The sequence below is a fragment of the Puma concolor genome, chromosome E1, assembly GCF_028749965.1.
Source record: "Puma concolor isolate L17-30 chromosome E1, mPumCon1.1.hap2, whole genome shotgun sequence".
Taxonomy (NCBI): domain Eukaryota; kingdom Metazoa; phylum Chordata; class Mammalia; order Carnivora; family Felidae; genus Puma; species Puma concolor.
The window spans coordinates 28100045-28120549 of record NC_141680.1 but is presented as its reverse complement, the minus strand read 5'-3'; the positions used below and the strand labels follow the sequence as shown (position 1 = coordinate 28120549).

General features: G+C 34.4%; 1 protein-coding gene across 1 annotated transcript in view; it reads left to right on the top strand.

Moving 5' to 3' along the window:
* Positions 1-20505, top strand: part of BRIP1 (BRCA1 interacting DNA helicase 1) — a 214480-nt gene that overhangs the window by 91298 nt on the left and 102677 nt on the right. The window contains 1 exon segment of the mRNA XM_086686787.1: positions 2425-2586. Coding sequence (XP_086542913.1) covers positions 2425-2586 — 162 coding nt within the window.

The window sequence follows — 20505 nt, the reverse complement described above, 5'->3', positions numbered from 1 at the left end:
CCTTCACATAGGTTCATCAATTGTTAACATTTTTCATGTGTACATATAAAAGAGAGAAGAGGAAAACTGCAAAATGTTAACAATCACATTATATATGTGTATGTGTATAATGTACATTTTTGAATAAACTATTAGAAAGTAATTTGTAGACATCATGACATTTGCCCTTAATTAGTTGAGACTGTCTCTCAAGAACAGTTACATAATCTGCAGCACCTGGGTGGCTCAGTTGGTTAAGCATCCTACTCTTGATTTCTGCTCAGGTCTTGATTTCACAGTTCGTGGGTTCAAGCCCCGCATCAGGCTCCATGGTGACAATGGGGAGCCTGCTTGGGATTCTCTCCCTCTCTCTGCCCCTCCCCTGCTTGCTCTCTCTCTCTCTCTCTCTCTCTCAAACTTTAAAAAAAGAACAATTTCATAATCCTATATAACCACAATACCATGATCATACTAAGGAAATTTAAAATTGGTACAATAGTGTCAATATTTATATTTATCTATTTATTTCCAAAATGTCTTTATATCTTTTTATTTTGTTTGTTTGTTTTTTTTTTTTTTGGTATGCTTCATGAATTGAAAATTATTTTTATTTTTTATTTTTTTTCAACATAATACTTAATTTTATTTTTTTTAATTTACATCCAAATTAGCATATAGTGCAATAATGATTTCAGGAGTAGATTCATTAATGCCCCCTTACCCATTTAGCCCATCCCCCCTCCACACCCCATCCAGTAACCCTCTATTCTCCATATTTATGAGTCTCTTATACTTTGTTCCCCTCCCTGTTTTTATATTATTTTTGTTTCCCTTCCCTTATGTTCATCTGTTTTGTCTCTTAAAGTCCTCATATGAGTGAAGTCATATGATATTTGTCTTTCTCTGACTAATTTCACTTAGCATAATACCTTCCAGTTCCATCCACATAGCTCAAATGGCAAGATTTCATTCTTTTTGATTGCCAAGTACTACTCCATTGTACATATATACCACATCTTCTTTATCCATTCATCCATCAATGGACATTTGGGCTGTTTCCATACTCTGGCTATTGTTGATAGTGCTGCTGTAAACATGGGGGTGCATGTGTCCCTTCGAAATAGCACACCTATATCCCTTGGATAAATACCTAGTAGTGCAGTTGCTGGGTCATAGGGTAGTTCTGTTTTTAATTTTTTGAGGAACCTCCATACTGTTTTCCAGAGTGGCTACACCAGCTTGCATTCCCATTTTTTTTTTTAATGTTTATTTTTGAGAGAGACAGACAGACAGACAGACACACTGCAAGTGGGGGAGGGGCAGACAGAAGGGGTCAGGATCCAAACCAGGCTCTGCGCTGACAGCAGCAAGCCTGATGTGGGACTGGAACTCACGAACGTAGAGATCATGGCCTGACCTGAAATCTGACCATCATCCGTGCCCCTATTTTGTTTATTCTTGACCCAGGATCCAATCAAGTATTATGTATTGCATTTGACTTTCATATCTCTTTAGTCTTTAAAACTGTTGTTTTGCCTTTTATTTTTTTTGTCTTTCATGACATTTTTATAGAATTCAAGTTAGCAGTTATCTTGAGGAATGTCTTATAATCTGGATTTTATCTGATTGTTTCCTGTTGATAAGATTCAGGTTAAACAGTTTGGTAACAATACTATATAAGTGATACTGTTACTTCCCATTGCATCATGTCAGGAAACACTTAATATCAGTTTATCTTATTACTAGTTAATCATTTAGTTAAAAGTTGGTTAAACTGGTGTCCATTAGATGTCATCTTGTAAAATGTACCTCAGTCTCATACATTATTTGAAAATATAGGGCTATTAGTTTCAACAATCTGAAGTGTTTATATTGTCTGTAGATTACCAGTAAAGTTTTTAGTTTCTCTTAGTCAAATCACACTAATACTAGATCTGTATGAATATAAATGAATTGCAAATAACCAAAATTTGGTGGGTCTGATTTTTTAGGACTACAGATCCTTGAGCATCAGTGAATTTGTAAATTTGTTGAGTATATTCATAACTCTTACCATAGTCAAGTCTTAAAGACTTACCTATAGCAGATCATACAAGCCTTCATCTAATAGTCTGGAATCATTTCTGATTTACTCATTTCATTTGTTTACATTATCCAACAAAATTTTGTTGCATGTTTAGTTTTACAAAACTGTTTAGGAAATAGAAAAGTAATTTTTTCTTGTATCCTGAGTGGTCAGTGATGCGCTTAAAGTAAAACTTTTATAATTTAGATTTATATATAATTAATGAAAATAGAGAAACACCAACAATTTAAAAATAAAGTTTCTCTAAACTTGTTTCTTGATCTTTTGACTACACGTAATATACGTAATTAAGGCTCCCAACTAAATGCTAATTTGCCTGCCTGGTTCAGGCATGACTCTAATACATATTTATATTCTAGGTTTGGGTTGGCACCATTGGGTCAGGTCCCAAGGGTCGGAATCTCTGTGCTACCTTCCAGCACACAGAAACTTTCGAGTTTCAGGATGAAGTGGGCGCACTTGTGTTATCTGTGTGTCAGACTGTGAGCCAAGGAATTTTGTGTTTCTTGCCATCTTACAAGGTAAGGGAATATTTATTATTTCTCTTGCCTTTAAAAAATCACATGGGATTACCATGGTAAGTTTCCAGGAAGCAACAGGAATTATAATTTTCTAAGTATCATATATTTTACTTATTTATTGATTGAGATAGTCCATTCACTGTTTTACTTGAAACTCTAAAACACTAAAAGTCTTCAAGCAGTGTTTGTTATATGAGGACTGTTTATGATGTGTACATTATTTTTATTTTTAGGGGCAGCTTGATTTTTTTCATAGTAGACGGGAAAAAGTATATTCATTTTCACTTTCACAAATTATACTTTTGAATGTTTCATTAATCTGAATCTAAAATCAGACTTTCTTTGTTGCCCATCTTTTTACTTCATGTACTTGGCGAGGCTAGACATTTTTGGTTTTTTTTTTATAAATTTTTTTTTCAACGTTTTTTAGACATTTTTGTTTTTAAAGTCACTCTGGTTTTTAATAATACTGTGTAAAATTGAGTTACATAGTGTATTTTAGTCCTAATATTTAAATTATTAAAACTACATATAATTTCTGAGAGTAAAATCATACTTTATCAAAATCCAAGCTAAATTCCAGTGTAGAAAAGTGGTATTTCCTTTTATTTTCTCATTGGAAGTTGTATATGTAAGGATAGTAGCATAAATAAATAATATATTTGAATGGCAATACTGAAATACTTTTGACTCTGCTACTGTTTCTCCATTTATGTACATACTGCTTTACCTGAATGTGTCCTCCCAAAGTTTCATATGTTGAAATCCTAACCCCTAAAGATGGTGACATTATGAGTGGGGCCTTTGGGAGGTGCTTAAGTCCCGAGGTTAGAATTCTTATGAACAGGATTAGTGTCTAATAAAAGAGACACTGAGAGAAACCTTGCCCCTTCTACCATGTGAGGACATACAGAAAAGATGCCAGCTATGAACCTGAAAGAGGGACCTCACCAAATGTGACCATGCTGGTGCCTTGATCTTGGACTTTCCAGCTTCCAGAAGTGTAAGTGATACATTTCTTATGTCTAAAAGCTATTGAGGTATTCTGTTATAGCAGCCCAAATGGGACCAAGACACATACTTTTTTAGCCCGATACAGTAAATTAGTCTTCCTGTAGATAAATTGAAAGAATTGCTTTCAGAAGAAATTTAATCAGATAGTTGTTTTTTTTTTTTTTACAAGAATATCCAGAAAAAAAATGGACATAAACATTTAAAAAATTCTTAAAAGAAAGCAATATTTATCCCAAAGTGTGAACATTTACACCAAACAGCTATGTTAAAGAAAACTAATAATTAAACTTGGAGCTAAGAAAAGTAAAATCTCAATACATTAATAAATACCTTTTTATATTTCCCAATCATGATCACAAAAGTGAGCCATGAAATGCCCAGTTGAATAAATAATTTCATATTCTACTAGGCTTCAAAGACATGGTAAGAATGATTGTTTATATGCTAGTAAGCAGTTTGGTATGGTTTTTTGGGGTTTTGTTTTTTGTTTCTTGGGTTTTTTAGTGTATATATGGAGGAAAACCAAATCTAATATAAAGGTTTTAAATTGACAATAATACAATTGTCATTGGAAAAGTTACAGTGAGAAAGAAAACAGACCGTTGAACAGTACGCCATATCATCTTGTAGCAGTGTTCTCAAATGATGTAGTTTTTGTTAGCTGGGTTCAGCAGTTTGAAAATACATCCTAATTATTAATATATTGAGGTGAAATACATTACTTGGTAAAAGAAAAGTAACTACTCTAAATATAAACGGAATATTACCTCCTAAATTTAATTTTTGGAATAGATATAGCACAGTATTAATTTTACAGTTACTGAAATTGATGATTGATTATTGGGTGACTATAGAGACTGTAACATTTAAATATACTTTTTTAGCAGATTTATAAATTGGCATAATGAATGGATTATAAAATTTTCTGTTTCTACTTTTTCAACTAAAAAGAATGAGAAGATAAATAAGCTTTCAAACATTTTATTTCTGTCTTAGTTAATTGTTTTTATTAATAGTGGATTGATAGTTCTGGGGGGTTTGCTTATTTATTTTAATTTATTGTCTGTTTATACTGTATCTTTTTTATTAATTTTTATGGACTTAATAGATCACATGGGTATTAATTCCCTATAGTACATATCAACATTTCCCCAGTTTTTCATTTGTTGAATTCATTATTATAATTCCTTTTTTTAAGCTTTAAAAAATAAATTTGCTATCAAATTAATTCTTATACACAAATAATATAAAATGATTGTAATGAAAACCAATAGTCCTCTGGCTTCTCACTTTTCAGTTCTATACCTCAGAGACTTCTCAAATCTTTTTTTTTTTTTTTTTTAATTTTTTTTCAACGTTTATTTATTTTTGGGACAGAGAGAGACAGAGCATGAACGGGGGAGGGGCAGAGAGAGAGGGAGACACAGAATCGGAAACAGGCTCCAGGCTCCGAGCCATCAGCCCAGAGCCTGACGCGGGGCTCGAACTCACGGACCGCGAGATCGTGACCTGGCTGAAGTCGGACGCTTAACCGACTGCGCCACCCAGGCGCCCCTCAAATCTTTGATCTGTTCCTCTGATATTTATTGTTATTCCTTTTTTTTAAATTGTGAAATATGCATAACATAAATTTATCATTTTAACCGTTTTAGGTGTACGATTTACTGCCATTAAATATATTTGTAATTTATTCAGCCATAAACACTGTCTATTTCTACAACTTTTTCATCTTCCCAAACAGGAATTCTGTAGCTATGAAATAGTAGCTCTCCAGATCCTCTACCCACAGTCCCTCTATTCTTTCTGTTTGTAAGAATTTGTCTATTCTAGGTATAAATGGAATCATACAATATTTGTCCTTTTGTATCTGGCCTATTTCTCTTTTTTTTTTTTTTTTTTTTTAATTTTTTTTTTTTTTTTCAACGTTTATTTATTTTTGGGACAGAGAGAGACAGAGCATGAACGGGGGAGGGGCAGAGAGAGAGGGAGACACAGAATCGGAAACAGGCTCCAGGCTCTGAGCCATCAGCCCAGAGCCTGACGCGGGGCTCGAACTCACGGACCGCGAGATCGTGACCTGGCTGAAGTCGGACACTTAACCGACTGCGCCACCCAGGCGCCCCAGGCCTATTTCTCTTAATATAATTTTTGTTTTCAAGGTTCATGCATGTTGTAGCATGTATTAAAATTTCACTTTTATGCCTGAATAATACTCCATTTTGTGTATGTACCACATTTTGTTTATCCATTCTTCTGTGATCACTTAGGTTGGATCTACCTTTTGAGTATTATGAATAATGCTGCTATGAACATTGGTATACAGTTACCTGTTTGAGCCCTTGCTTCCAGTTCTTCGGAATATATAGCTAGAAATGGTATTGCTATATCGTATGGTAAATCTGTATAACTTTTTGAGGAGCCATCATGCTGTTTACCACAGCAACTGTATAATTTTAGATCCAGAAAGCAGCATTTCATAAAGATTTCCATTTCTTCACATTCTTGCCAACATTTGTTATTTACTATTTTTTGGATAATAGCCATCCTAATGGATATGAAGTGGCATCTCCTTGTGGTTTTGGTTTGTATCTCCCTAATGACTAGTGATGTTTTTTGTGTTTATTATCCATTTGTGTATCTTCTTTGGAGAAATGTTTAATTCAAGTCTTTTCCTCATGTTCGAATAAGGATTTTGTTGTTATTGTTGAGCTGTAGTTCTTTTTATATTTTATATATTAATCCCTTACCAGATACATGCTTTATAAATATCATCTCCCATTTTAGGAGTTGTCTTTCACGCTGTTGATAGCATTCTTGGGTACACAAAAATTATAAATTGTGAAATTTTGATCAAGTTCAATTATCTATTGTTTTCTTTTGTTATATGTGTTTTGGTGTCATAACCAAGAAATTATTGCTAAATCCAATGTCATGAAGATTTCCCCCTATGTTTTCTCTAAGGACTTAATAGTTTAGGTATTAAATTTAGATATTTTAGCCATTTTGAGATAATTTTATGTATGGTGTAAAGTATGGGTCCACTTCATTTTTTTTGCATGTGGATACCAACTTTTCCTAGCATCATTTGTTGAAAAGTTTCCCGTTTCTCCATTGAACGGTCTTGGTACCCTTATTGAAAATCCATTGACCACATATGCAAGGACTTATGTGTAGACTTCCTATTCTGTGTCCTTGGTCTGTAAGTCTATCCTTATGCCATTAGTGTTTCAATTACTTTAACTTTAAAGTAAGTTTTAAAATCAGGAAATGTGGATCCTCTAATTTTGTTCTTTTTCAAGATTGTTTTGGTTATTTGGAGCTCCTCAGGATTCCTTATGCATTTTTTTTAAGTTTATTTATTTATTTTGAGAGAGAGAAAGAGAGCATGAGCACACACGAGCAGGGGAAGGGCAGAGTGAGGAGAAAGAGAATCCAAAGCAGGCTCTGTGCTGTCAGTACAGCCCTGACACAGGGCTCGAACTCACAAACCATGAGATCATGACTTGAGCTGAAATCGAGAATCTGACTGACGCTCAACCAACTAGCCACCTAGGCACCCCTCCTTATTCATTTTAGAATGGATTTTTTCTTTTTCTGCCAAAGAATGCTGTTGAGATTTTGATAGGGATTCCAAAGACTCTGTATCTGGCTTTGGTAGTATTATTAATAATGTTAATTTTTCCAATCCATAAACATGGGATGTCTTTCCTTTTATTTATGTCTTTTTTTAATTGTTCTCAGCAGTATTTAGTAGTTTTAGAGTACAACTCTTTAACCTTCTTGGTTAAATTTATTTCTGAGTATTTCTTATGCTGTAGTAAATGGGTTGTCGTCTTAACTTCCTTTTCCAGTTGTTCATTGCTGTTGTTTGGAAAGGGAACTGATTTTTGTGTCTTGATTTTGTATCCTGCAACTTTACTACTAGATTTATTGGCTTTATATTTGGGAGGGATCTTTAGTTTTCTAATTATAAGATCATATCATTGGCAAACAGAGATCATTTTACTTTTTCCTTTCCAATTTGGATGTCTTTTTCTTGCCTGATTATTCTGGCTAGAACTTAAACTACTATATTGAATAGAAATGGTGCAGAGTGGCATTGTGGGTTGTTTCATTGGGTGTGATGTTAGCTGTGGGTTTTTCATATATTGCTTTATAATGTTGAGGAAGTTTCCTTGTATTCCTAGTTTATTCACTTTTTTTTTTTGTCATTGATGCTTTTTCTGTATCAATTGAGAATAATTATGTGGCTTTTTTGCGGGGGGTTCTTCATTCTATTAATTCTATATGTTACATTAACTGATTTTCATATGTTGAACTACTCTTTAATTTTGGGAATAAATCCCATTTGGTCTTGGTTATAATCCTTTTAGTATGTTGCTAAATTTGGTTGCTGAATTTGTTGAGGATTCTCGCATCAGTATTCATAAGAGATATTTGTCTATAGTTTCTTTTGCTTTTTGAGAGAGAGAGAGAGAGAGGGAGAGAGGAAAGAGAGAAATCTCAAGTGGGGGAGGGGCAGAGAGCACAAGTGAGGGAAGGAGAGAAAGAGAGGGAGATACAGGATCCAAAGTGGGCTCTGCTCTGACAACAGAGAGCCTGATATGGGGCTTGAACTCATGAACCATGAGATCATGACCTGAGCCAAAATCAGATGCTCAACTGACTGAGCCACACAGGCGCCCCAGTTTCTTTTGCTTCTAATATCTTTGTCTGCCTTTGCTCTTAGGGTAGTATTAGCCTCATAGAATAAGTTAGTAAATATTCTCTACACCTCAGTTTTTTGGTAGAGTTTGAGTAGGATTGGTGTTAATTCTTTAAAGGATTTGTAAAATTCACCAATGAATCCACTGGGTTCAGGGATTTTCTTTGTTGGGAGATTTTTGATTGCTGTTTCAATCTCTCTACTAGTTATAAGTCTATTCAGGTTTTCTATTTATTCATGATTCAGTTTTTGTAGATTGTGTATTTCTTCAAATTTGTCCATTTTATGTTGGCTATCCAAGTTGAGATACAATTGTTTATGATGTTTTTTATAATCTTTATTTCTGTAAAATTGGTAGTGAGGTCGCTTCTTTCTTTTGCGGTTTTAGTAATTTGAGTCTTACCCTCCCCCCCCCCCCCCACAGTCATTCTAGCTAAAGGTTTGTCAATTTTTTTTTACCCTTTCAAAGAACCAACTTTTGGCTTTATTGATTTTCTCTGCTGTTTCCTATTCTTTTTTTTCCCATTTATCTCTTCTGTGATCTTTATTATTTCCTTCCTTCTGCTAGTTTTCGATTTAGCATGCTCTTCTTTTTCTACTTCCTGAAAGCACAAAATTAGTTTATTAATTTGAGATCTTCCTTTTTAATTTTTATTTATTTATTTTTAAATGTTTATTTTTGAGAGAGAGAGCAGGGAAGGGGTAGTCAGAGGGGGGTGACAGGATCCAAGCAGGCTCCATGCTATCAGTGCAGAGCCTGATGTGGGGCTCGAACTCATGAACCATGAGATCATGACCTGAGCCCAAAGTCAGATGCTTAACCGACTGAACCACCCAGGCGCCCTGAGATCTTCCTTTTTTAAATTTATTTAAAAAAAATTTTTTTAATGTTTATGTATTTGAGAGAGAAAGAGAGACAGACAGAGCATGAGTGGGGGAGGGACAGAGACAGGGAGACACAGAATCCAAAGCAGGCTCCAGGTTCTGAGCTGTCAGCACAGAGCCTGACAGGGGGCTTGAACTCACAAACCATGAGATCATGACCTGAGCCGAAGTTGGACGCTTAACTGACTGAGCCACCCAGGTGCCCCTTTCTTTTTTTTAAAGCATGTCATTATAGCTATAAATATCTCTCTTAGCACTGCTTTCTTTGCATCCTTTAAGTTTTGGTATATTGTGTTCTCATTTTCATATTTCTCAATGTATTTTCTAATTTCTCTTGTAATTTCTTTTTTGACTTGTTGGTTGTTTAAAATATGTGTTGTTTAGGGGCACATGGTAGCTCAGTCAGTTAAGCATCCAACTCTTGGTTTCGGCTCAGGTCATGATCTCACAGTTTGTGAGTTTGAGCCCCGCATCAGGCTCTGTGCTGGCAATGCAGAGCCTGTTTGGGATTCTCTCCCTCTTTCTGCCCCTCTCCTGCTTGCTGTCTCTCAAAATGGAAAAATAAACTTAAAAAATTTTTTTAATATGTGTTATTTAATTTCCTTATATTTGTGAGTTTTCTAGTTTTCCTTCTTTTATTGATTTCTAGTTTTATTCTATTGTGACCAGAAAAGATCTTTTGTATGATTACAGTGGTCTTCCTTCCTTCCTTCCTTCCTTCCTTCCTTCCTTCCTTCCTTCCTTCCTTTCTTTTTTTTCTTTCTTCCTTTCTTTCTAATTTACATCCAAGTTAGTTACCATATAGTGCAATAATGATTTCAGGAGTCGATTCCAGTGATTCATCCCCTATGTATAGTACCCAGTGCTCATCTCAACAAGTGTCTTCCTTAATGCCCCTTACCCATTTAGCCCAGCCCCCCCACCCACAACCCCTCCAGCAACCCTCAGTTCTCTGTATTTAAGAGTCTCTTATGGGGGCGCCTGGGTGGCTCGGTCGGTTCAGCGTCCGACTTCGGCTCAGGTCACGATCTCGCGGTCTGTGAGTTCAAGCCCCGCGTCGGGCTCTGTGCTGACCGCTCAGAGCCTGGAGCCTGTTTGGGATTCTGTGTCTCCCTCTGTCTCTGCCCCTCCCCTGTTCATGCTCTGTCTCTCTCTGTCTCAAAAATAAATAAACGTTAAAAAAAAAAAAATTAAAAAAAAAATAGTCTCTTATGTTTTCTTCCCCTCCCTGTTTTTATATTATTTTTGCTTCCCTTACCTTAGGTTCACTAATTTTGTATCTTAAATTCCACATGAGTGAAGTCATATATTTGTCCCTCTCTGACTGACTTATTTCGCTTAGCATAATACCCTCTAGTTCCATCCACATTGTTGCAAAGGGCAAGATTTCATTCTTTTTGATTGTCAAGTAATACTCCACTGTGTGTGTGTGTGTGTGTGTACCACATCTTCTTTATCCATTCATCTGTCAGTGGACATTTGGGCTCTTTCCATACTTTGGCTATTGTCGATAGCACTGCTGTAAACATTGGGGTGCATGTGCCTCTTCGAAACAGCACACCTATAGCCCTTGGATATATACCTAGTAGTGCAATTGTTCGGTTGTAGGGTAGTTCTATTTTTAACTTTTTAAGGATCCTCAATACTGTTTTCCAGAGTGGCTGCATCACTTTGCATTCCCATCAGCAGTGCAAAAGAGATCCCCTTTCTCCACATCCTTGCCAACATCTGTTGTTGCCTGAGCTATTAATTTTAGCCATTCTGAATGGTGTGAGATGGTATCTCGTTGTGATTTTGATTTGTATTTCCCTGATGATGACTGATGTTGAACATTTTTTCTTGTGTCTGTTAGCCATCTGGATATCTTCTTTGGGAAAGTGTCTATTCATGTCTCTTGTCCATTTCTTCTACAGTGATTATAAATTTATTAAGACTTGTGTTATGGACTCATGTGGTCTTTTCAGGAGAATGTTCCCTGTCCCTTTTGGAGAAATGTGTATTCTCTGTTGTGACTGAAGTTCTATACATGTCTATGAGGTCCAACTAATTTACAGTGTTGTTCTAGTTCTCTTTTTCCTTTCTCATCTCTATGCAGTTTCTATCCATTAGTGTAAGTGGGTTATTGATGTCTCCAACTCTTGTATAGTTGTCAGTTTCTCCCTTTCTGCCATTGTTTGCTTTATATATGTTGGGTCTTCAATTTTGGTGCATTATATTTACAATTGTTATACGTTTTTCATAATCGACCTTTTTATCATCAATGTATAGTATCCTTTGTAGCAGGTTTTGACTTCAAGTTTATTTTGTCTGATATTAGTAATGCCACCCTACTCTTCTTTTGGTTACTATTTGTTTGGAATAGCTTTTCCATCCTTTTGCTTTCAGCCTTCATGTCTTTAGATCTAAAGTGAATCTCCTATAGTTAGTGTATAGTTGAGCCATCTTTTTAAATCAATTCTGCCATTTGGTATTTGCTTTCTGTGTGTCTTACAACTTTTATGTTCTTTATATCCTCCATCACCACCCTCTTTTTTGTTTACTTGATTTTTTATAGTTACACATTTTGCTTTCTCGTTTTGCTTTGTGTATATCTTATAGATACTTTCTTTGCGCTTAGAGTGGGGATTACCTATTTAGCATCCTATCGTAGCAATCAGATTTGAATTGATACCAACTTCATTTATGTACAGAAACTTCCATGTAAATAGCTCCATCTCTCCTTTGTGTTACTGATGTCACAAGTTACTTCTTTTTACATGTATGCCAAATAACAAAGATTTATAATAATTTTCATGCATTTGCCTTTTAAATCCTGTAGAAAATTAAAAATAGGGTTACAGGGGTGCCTGGGTGGCTCAGTCGGTTAAGCGTCTGACTTCGGCTCAGGTCATGATCTCACAGTTCATGGGTTCGAGCCCCACATCAGGCTCTGTGCTGACAGCTCAGAGCCCGGAGCCTGTTTCAGATTCTGTGTCTCCCTCTCTCTATGCCCCTCCCCAACTCATGTTCTGTCTCCCTCTGTCTCAAAAATAAATAAACATTAAAAAAAAATTAAAAAAAAATAAATAAAAATAGGGTTACAAACCAAAATTACAATAATTGTGGCTTTCTATTTTTTCATGTTTTTATCTTTCCTGAAGATCTTTATATTGTTATACCACTGTAAGTTACTGTTTTGTGTTCTTTTATTTCAAAATAAGGACTCCCTTTAGCAGTTCTTGTAGTAAGGTCTAGTGTAATAAACTCTCACCTTTTGTTTATCTGGATATGTCATAATTTCTCATTTTTTAAAAATTAAATTCAAGTTAGTTAACATATAGTATAGTATTGGTTTCACTTTTCTCCATCATTTTTGAAGGAGAGTTTCTCCAGATAATAGAATTCTTGGTTGATAGTTTTTTCTTTAGCACTTTAAATATATCCCATTGCTTTCTGGCCTCTAAGGTTTCTGATGAGAGATAAGCTTATGGTCTTATTGAGAATCCTTTGTATGAGATGAGTTGCTTTGCTTTTGCATCTGTTTATTCATTTGTTTGTTTATGTATTTATTTTGCTCTTCATCTTTTGACAGTTGAATTACAAAGTGTCTTTGTGTATGTTGCTTTGGATTTATTCTAATTGAACTCCTTAGAACTGATTGAACTCCTTCTGGATTTGTAGACTCACTTCTTTCATCACATTTGGGGCAATTTTAGCCATTATTTCTTGAAATATTTGAATTAAGAGATAAGGGAAATACAAAATGTCACAATTCATGTAGTGTAGCTGAAGTTATACTTAGAGGGAAATTTATAGCTTTTAATCCTTATTAGAAAAAAAGAGAAAGATCTTATAATCTGAATTTCTGAGGAAAATAAACAAAAATAAACAAAATAGAGGAAAGGAAATAATAAAATAGAAAACCAATAAATAATATAAAGAAATCCGTGAAACCAAGAGCTATACTCATTATTAAAATGTATTAATAAAGCTAATAAAATCTAACAAGACCACACAACATAAAAAGGGAAGGAAAATTACCAATGCTAAGAATTAAGTGGGAATATCATTACAGATTGTGTTGAATTAAATAGGTAATAAAGGGATATTTTTAACAACTTTATGCCAAGCAGATAAACAGCTTCTATGAAATGGATAGATTCCTTGAAAGACACAGATCACCAAAATTGACTCAATAAGAATCAGATAATTCAGGGCGCCTGGGTGGCGCAGTCGGTTAAGCGTCCGACTTCAGCCAGGTCACGATCTCGCGGTCCGTGAGTTCGAGCCCCGTGTCGGGCTCTGGGCTGATGGCTCAGAGCCTGGAGCCTGTTTCTGATTCTGTGTCTCCCTCTCTCTCTGCCCCTCCCCCGTTCATGCTCTGTCTCTCTCTGTCCCAAAAATAAAAAAATAAAAAGTTGAAAAAAAAAAAAAATTTAAAAAAAAAAAATAAAAAAAAAAATAAAATAAAAAAAAAAAAAAAAAAAAAGAATCAGATAATTCAAATAACATATCTGTTGAACAAATTGAAATAGTAATTAAAACCTTTCCACAAAGAAAATTGTAGGCTCAGATGTCTTTATTGGTTAATTCTATAAAGAAAAAGTACCATTACTACTCAAACTCAGAAAATAGAGGAAGAGGGAGTACTTCCCATGTCATCAGGCAAACTATCCCTGATACTAAAGCCAAATAGGACATTATAAGAAATTAAAACTATGGACCAACATGGGCCTAAAAGTCATTAACAAAAAATTGGTAAATATAATCCCTTAGTATAAAGAGGATCATATATCATGACCAAGTGAGATTTATCCTAAGAAGCTAATAATAATTCAGTCTTCAAAAATCCACCTGTATAATTCAGTTCATCAGTGGAATAAGTTAGAAAAATTAGAAAAAACACATGTTCCTCTAAAAATTCACAGATATAGCATTTTACAAAATTTACTGCCAGTTCATAATATAAACTTCTAGTAAATAAAGAACAATCTGATAAAGGGGAATCTGAAAAACTTACAGCTAACATCCTGCTTAATGTTCTAAGACTGAATGTTTTTTGTCCACTTTCAGGAATAAGGCTCAGATGTCTTTTTTTTTTTTTTTTTAATCATTTATTTATTTATTTTGAGAGTGAGAGAGTACACGCAAGTGGGGAAGGGGCAGAGAGAGAGAGAAAGAGAGACAGAATCCCAAGCAGTCTCCACACCGAGCATAGAGCCTAACATGGAGCTCCATCCCATGAACCTCAAGATTATGACCTGAGCTAAAATCAAGAGTCAGGCTTTTAACTGACTGAGCCACCCAGGTACCCCCAGATGTCTGTTTCTTACTCTGTTCAACATTGTACTGTATCTAGAATAGTAAGACACAAAAAGGAAATAAAAGTTAGATTTCAAAAGAAAAAGAAAATGGTTTTGCTCAGACATCGTGATTGTGTATTTATAAAATACTAAGGAATCAATAAAAAAAAAGCTATTAGAATTAATAACTGAATATAGCAAGTTCTCAGTCTAGAGAAAGTCAATATAGGCACCCCTTATCATGGGTTTGAACTGCACAAGCCCACTTATATGTCAATTTTTTTTTATAAATATAGTGTAATATTATAAATGTGTTTTCTTTTCCTTATAATTTTCTTAATATTTTTCTTTTCTCTAGCTTGCTTTATTATAAGAACACTATCATACATTTAATATACAAAATATGTATTAATCAGGTATGTTATTGGCAAGTCTTTTGAACAGTAGTAGGCTATTAGTAGTCAAGTTTTGGGGGAGTCAGAAGTTATATATGGCTTTTTAACTAGGCAGGGGTGGTGTTGTTCCTAATTCCCACATTGTTCAAGGATCAACTGCATACATAAACAGATTGTTTATCTATAATAGTAATGGCCTATTGGAAAATAAAATTTAAATCAGCATCAGTTCAAATAACATTAAAAAGCATGAAATTATGTGCATGATATGCATGACCTGAACACTAAAAAGTACAAAACATTGCTGAGAGAAATTAAAGACTGTATATAATACCTATATAAAGAGATACTATGTTTATGAGTCTTAGTATTAGTATTGTCTTAGTATTGTTAAGGTATCTATTATCCTGAAATTTATCTGTACATTCAAGCCAATCTTAGTAAAGATTTCAATAGGCCTTTTTAAAAAAGTGTTTATTTTGAGAGAGAGAGTGAGAGAGCATGAGCAGGGGAGGGGCAGAGAGAGAGGGAGAGGAGTCTGTCAGTGCAGAGCCTGACACAGGATTTGATCTCACAAACTGTGAGATCATGATTTGAGCCAAAATCAAGAGTCAGACACTTAACCAACTGAGCCATCCAGGCGCCCCTCAATAGGCCTTTTTTTTTGTAAAGAAATTGACATGATTCTGTAATTCACACAAAAGTGCAAATAACTTAGATTATTTAAAAATTTAGAAAAATAAGTAAAAACAAAGTTGGAAGTCTTAAATAACTGATTTCAAGATTTCCTGTAGAGCCACAGAGATACTGGGCATAGGGATCAACATATATATCAGTGGAACAAAGTAGAATCTAGAAGTTGATTCACATGTATATACATATATGGTCAACTGGCTTTTGACAAAGATGCAAGTAATACAAAAATTCTTTTTAACGTTTATTTATTTTTGAGAGATGCGCAGAATATGAGTGGGGGGAGGGGCACAGAGAAAGGGAGACACAGAATTTGAAGCAGGCTCAGGCTTTGAGCTGTCAGCACAGATCCCTATGCGGGGCTTGAACCCATGGAACCATGAGATCATGACCTGAGTCAGAATCTGATGCTTAACCATCTGAGCCACCCAGGCACCACAAGATGCCAAGGTAATTTATTCGATAAGTGGAAGTCTTTGCAGAAAATGGGACTCTTGTACATCCTTATGGGATAAAGTGAACACTGACACCTCATAACCTTATCCAAAAAATTAACTCAAAATTGATCACATACCTAAACATAAAAAGCTAAAACATAAAAACTGAAATCACTTCTTTAAAGACCTTATCTTTAAATATAGACACATTTTGAGATACTGGGGATTAGGACTTCAACATATAAATTTTGAGTGAGAAAATCTCAGTCCATAATGGTACAAAGGAACTTTTTGGGAAAATGTATGTTTCATATTTTGATTATGGCAAGAGTTTCTTGGGTACATGAATTTGTTAAAACTCATTGAATTACTCGCTTAAAATGAATGCATTTTGTTATAAGTAATTATACACCAATGAAATTGCTTTTTTAGCAGCAAAACATCAGCCCAAGCAAAACAGAAAAAAATACAATTTTCATTGCAAATCTGATGAAAATGTTATTCAAATATGTTTATCTGGAAAGTATAATATAAGATCTTCCCACATAGGATATGATGTGTGTCTATATTATGCAGTATTTTTGTATCCTTCAGTAAAATTAGGTGGTTAAACCAACAATAAAACAGTGTGCTTAATACTTTCCCTTTTTTTTCCCAAATGTTTTTAATGTTTATATTTTTGAGAGAGAGATTGTGAGCAGGGGAGGGACAGAGAAAAAGGGAACTCCAGGCTCTGAGCTGTCAGTAGAGAGCCTGATGCAGGGCTCAAACTCACAAACCACAAGACCATGACCTGAGCTGAAGTTGGACACTTAACTGACTGAGCCACCCAGTTGCCCTGATACTTTCCCTTTAACAAAAGTGCATAAGCAGATACATTCTACCTTTCATTAGGTCATCTGGTATGCCAATATAAATAACTGAAAAAATAGCTTTTGCTGTGAAAATTTATATGTTCAAATATTGTTCAAATTCAGTTTTAAAATGAATGTTTAGAGTTGTTGTTTATACAAGTTGACATTCCATGAGTTTTTAGGTAATCAGTCTTATAGTTCACATTCCCTACAAGCTTCTACTTCACCTTTATGAAGTCTAGAATAGTTAATAACGTAAGTACAAGAGTCAGGCAGGAATTCAACTAAAGAAAATTATCAACCAGAAAGAAAAAAAAAGGGGGGGAAGATGTTTAAAGGTTTAAAAATGGCAAACAAAATGATGAAATTCTGTTTTTCATTAATGAATAACATGTCTATATTGATGACAACTTAAAGATCAGGGTGCTATTAATATCTAAATTAGATGCCATTCCATAATTATGACATAGTATACACAATTGGTAAGATATTATTGTGTTACAGACCTATAATTCACAATTTAAAAGCATATTTAATTATAATATTGTAAACAGCTTCCTTAGAAAGATGAGTAACTATGATGATGAATCAACTAAATATATAGGCATTATCACTTTTCCCTTCATTGGGTACTTAGTCTTTGATAAGATACCAGGCACCAGGCCTTTCTACATCTTAATGTAGACAGATTGACAACATGAACACTAATGGTTTTTATCTTAATTTTATTTAAAAGCATCTTCTAATTCTAATTAACTTGTACTTTCTGATACTCTTTGGTACCCAGTGAGTATCAGTTCTGATACTCATTTTGAAAAGTTATTTTTGCTAGCATTGCTACTGATTTTTACCATAAATAATCTTGTTAGGGTATATTTATTCACCTTGTCTTAACAATAAAAAAATATTAAAAATGACAGTTGTAACATAGCTTTATAGTAAAAGTATATTTTCTAAATAAGTGAAAGTTTAAGTAAAATTAAAAGAACATTAGTTTTATTATAATAAAAATTACATACTTAAATGTTACTTAGAGTTTTTATATCATGTGATTATGCTGTATGGATCTAAAAAGAGACACAATATGTGGGTTACAGGGTTTTTTTCCTGATTAGAATGTGATTATCATAATAATTCATCATGAAGCATAAGAACTTTATTAAAGACATGAGAAGTTTTGAAATTTGGTTTGTAATACTAAAACCAAATATTTCTTCAAAATTAAAAAAAGTATGGGGGCGCCTGGGTGGCTCAGTCGGTTGAGTGTCCGACTTCAGCCCAGGTCATGATCTCGCGGTCCGTGAGTTCGAGCCCCGCGTCGGGCTCTGTGCTGACAGCTCAGAGCCCGGAGCCTGTTTCAGATTCTGTGTCTCCTTCTCTCTCTGACCCTCCCCTGTTCATGCTCTGTCTCTCTCTGTCTCAAAAATAAAACATTAAAAAAAAATAAAAAATAAATATAAAGTATGTTTAGGGTGCCTGGGTGGCTCAGTTGGTTGAGCATCTGACTTGATTTCAGCTCAGGTTATGATCTCTCAGTTCATGTGAGATCGAGCTCCATGTTGGGCTCCACACGGCATGGAGCCTGCTTAAGATTCTCATATTCTCTCTCTCTCTCTCTCTCTCTCTTTCTCTCTTTCTCTCTTTCTCTCTTTCTCTCTTTCTCTCTCCCTCCCTCCTCCCCCCAACCCCACCCCTTAAAAAAGATATTTAAAACAGAGAAGATTTTGAAGAATCAATATTATAGCACAGAAGAGAAAATTTTTCTTTATTCATAATTTTCAACTAGTTCTTATTATCTAATTATTGTAATTACCAATTGACTCCTATTATAATGTTTCAAAATCTTGAATTTTTGAAAATTCAGAAACCTCCTAATTTTTCCTTCTTTAACTTATTTTTTCTTAATCTCAAGTTGGTCTCCTTCCTGTTTTTATAAACCTTTTTTTTGAGATACAGTTCACATATCATATAAATCACCCTTTTAAGGTATAGAATTTAGTAGTTTTGAGTATACTTACAAAGTTGTACAGCCATCACCACTAATGGTCTAATTCTAGAACATTTTCTTCACTTCAAAAAGAAATCCCTTATCTAGTAGTAGTCATTTCCTCCTCTAACCTCCCCTTACCCCCTGGTAACCACTACTCTGTGTTTCTATGGATTTGCTTTTTCTGGACATTTCATATAAATGGAATCATATAATATGCGGCCTTTTTGGTGACTTCTTCACTTAGTATAATGTTTTCAAGGTTTATCTGTGTTGTAGGATGAATGAATACTTTATTCCTTTTTATGATTAAATAATATTCCTTTTACTTGCAATATTTGTATCTCTGAACTTAAAGTGTGTCTTTTATGGACAGCATGTTCATTTTTTCAAAATCCATTCTGCTACTCTGCCTTTTAACTAAAGTTTTTACTTCATTTAGATTTGGTGTAATTATTGATAAGGTAGCTTTTATATCTGCCACTTGGCTATTTGTTTTATGTATGTCGTCTTTTTCTCCCTTGTATTCCTCCATTATAAGTAGGAGGAATACAAGTGTTAAGTAGGTATTTCCTAGTGTGCTGTTTAAATTTTTCTAGTGTGTCATTTTAATTTCTTTGGTGTTTTTTTTTACTATATATATTTTGTTATTTAAAAAATTTTTTTGAATGTTTATTTCTTTATTTTGAGAGCAAGAGAGAGAAAGAGCACGAGTGGCGGAGAGGCGGGGGAGGGCAGGGTGGAGAGAGAATCCCAAGAAGCCTCCATGCTGAACATGGAGCCAGACATGGGACTTGATCTCACGAACTGAGAGATCATGACCTGAGCAGAAATGAAGAGTTGGATACTCAACCAACTGAACCACCCAGGCCCTATTTTTTAGTTATTTTTTAATGGTTGTCCTGGGAATAATAATAGCCATCTTAATTTATAACAATATACAGTAGTTTGGATTGATACTACTATAATTTCAATAGCATATAAAAATTTTGATCCTGTATAGCTGTATTATGTCCTACTTTGTGCTATTATTATCATAAACATAAATTTTTATACATGTATGCCTGTCAACACAGGTTTATAATTACTGCATTTGTACTTATTTTTTTAACCAAATAGACAAAAAGTGTTACAAAAAATACATTTATACTGTCTCTTATGTTTACTTTATATTTACTTCTGTTACTTATTTTTCATGTAGTTTTGAGTTACTGTCCCCCAAAACTCATTCTTAGGGTCTGAGATTACAGCTCTCTCCATCATAATCCACTGTCATTATCCAATCACCTTGGGGCTCAATCTCATGAACCATGAGATCATGACCTGAGCCAAAATAAAGAGTTGATGCTCGAGTGACTGAGCCACCCAGGTGCCCCTAAGAGAGATCATGTTAATGGGTAGAAGATTTTCCAAACTTTTTTTATGGATAGAAAAGTTTCCAAAAAATTATTTTGAAAAGAGACTCTCTGGTGCCAAAGTAGCAACTTGAACCTTTTTAATTCATTTCAGTCTGATTTTTTGTTACATCTTTATGAGTAAAATATATAAACCATTTTCCCTGAGGGAACATTTTTGCATTGACCACTGAATGTCAGATAAGGAATAAAATGCAAATGTTTCTGTTCAGTCTCTAGTTAGAATTTTTATAAGTATTGTTTAATATTAAA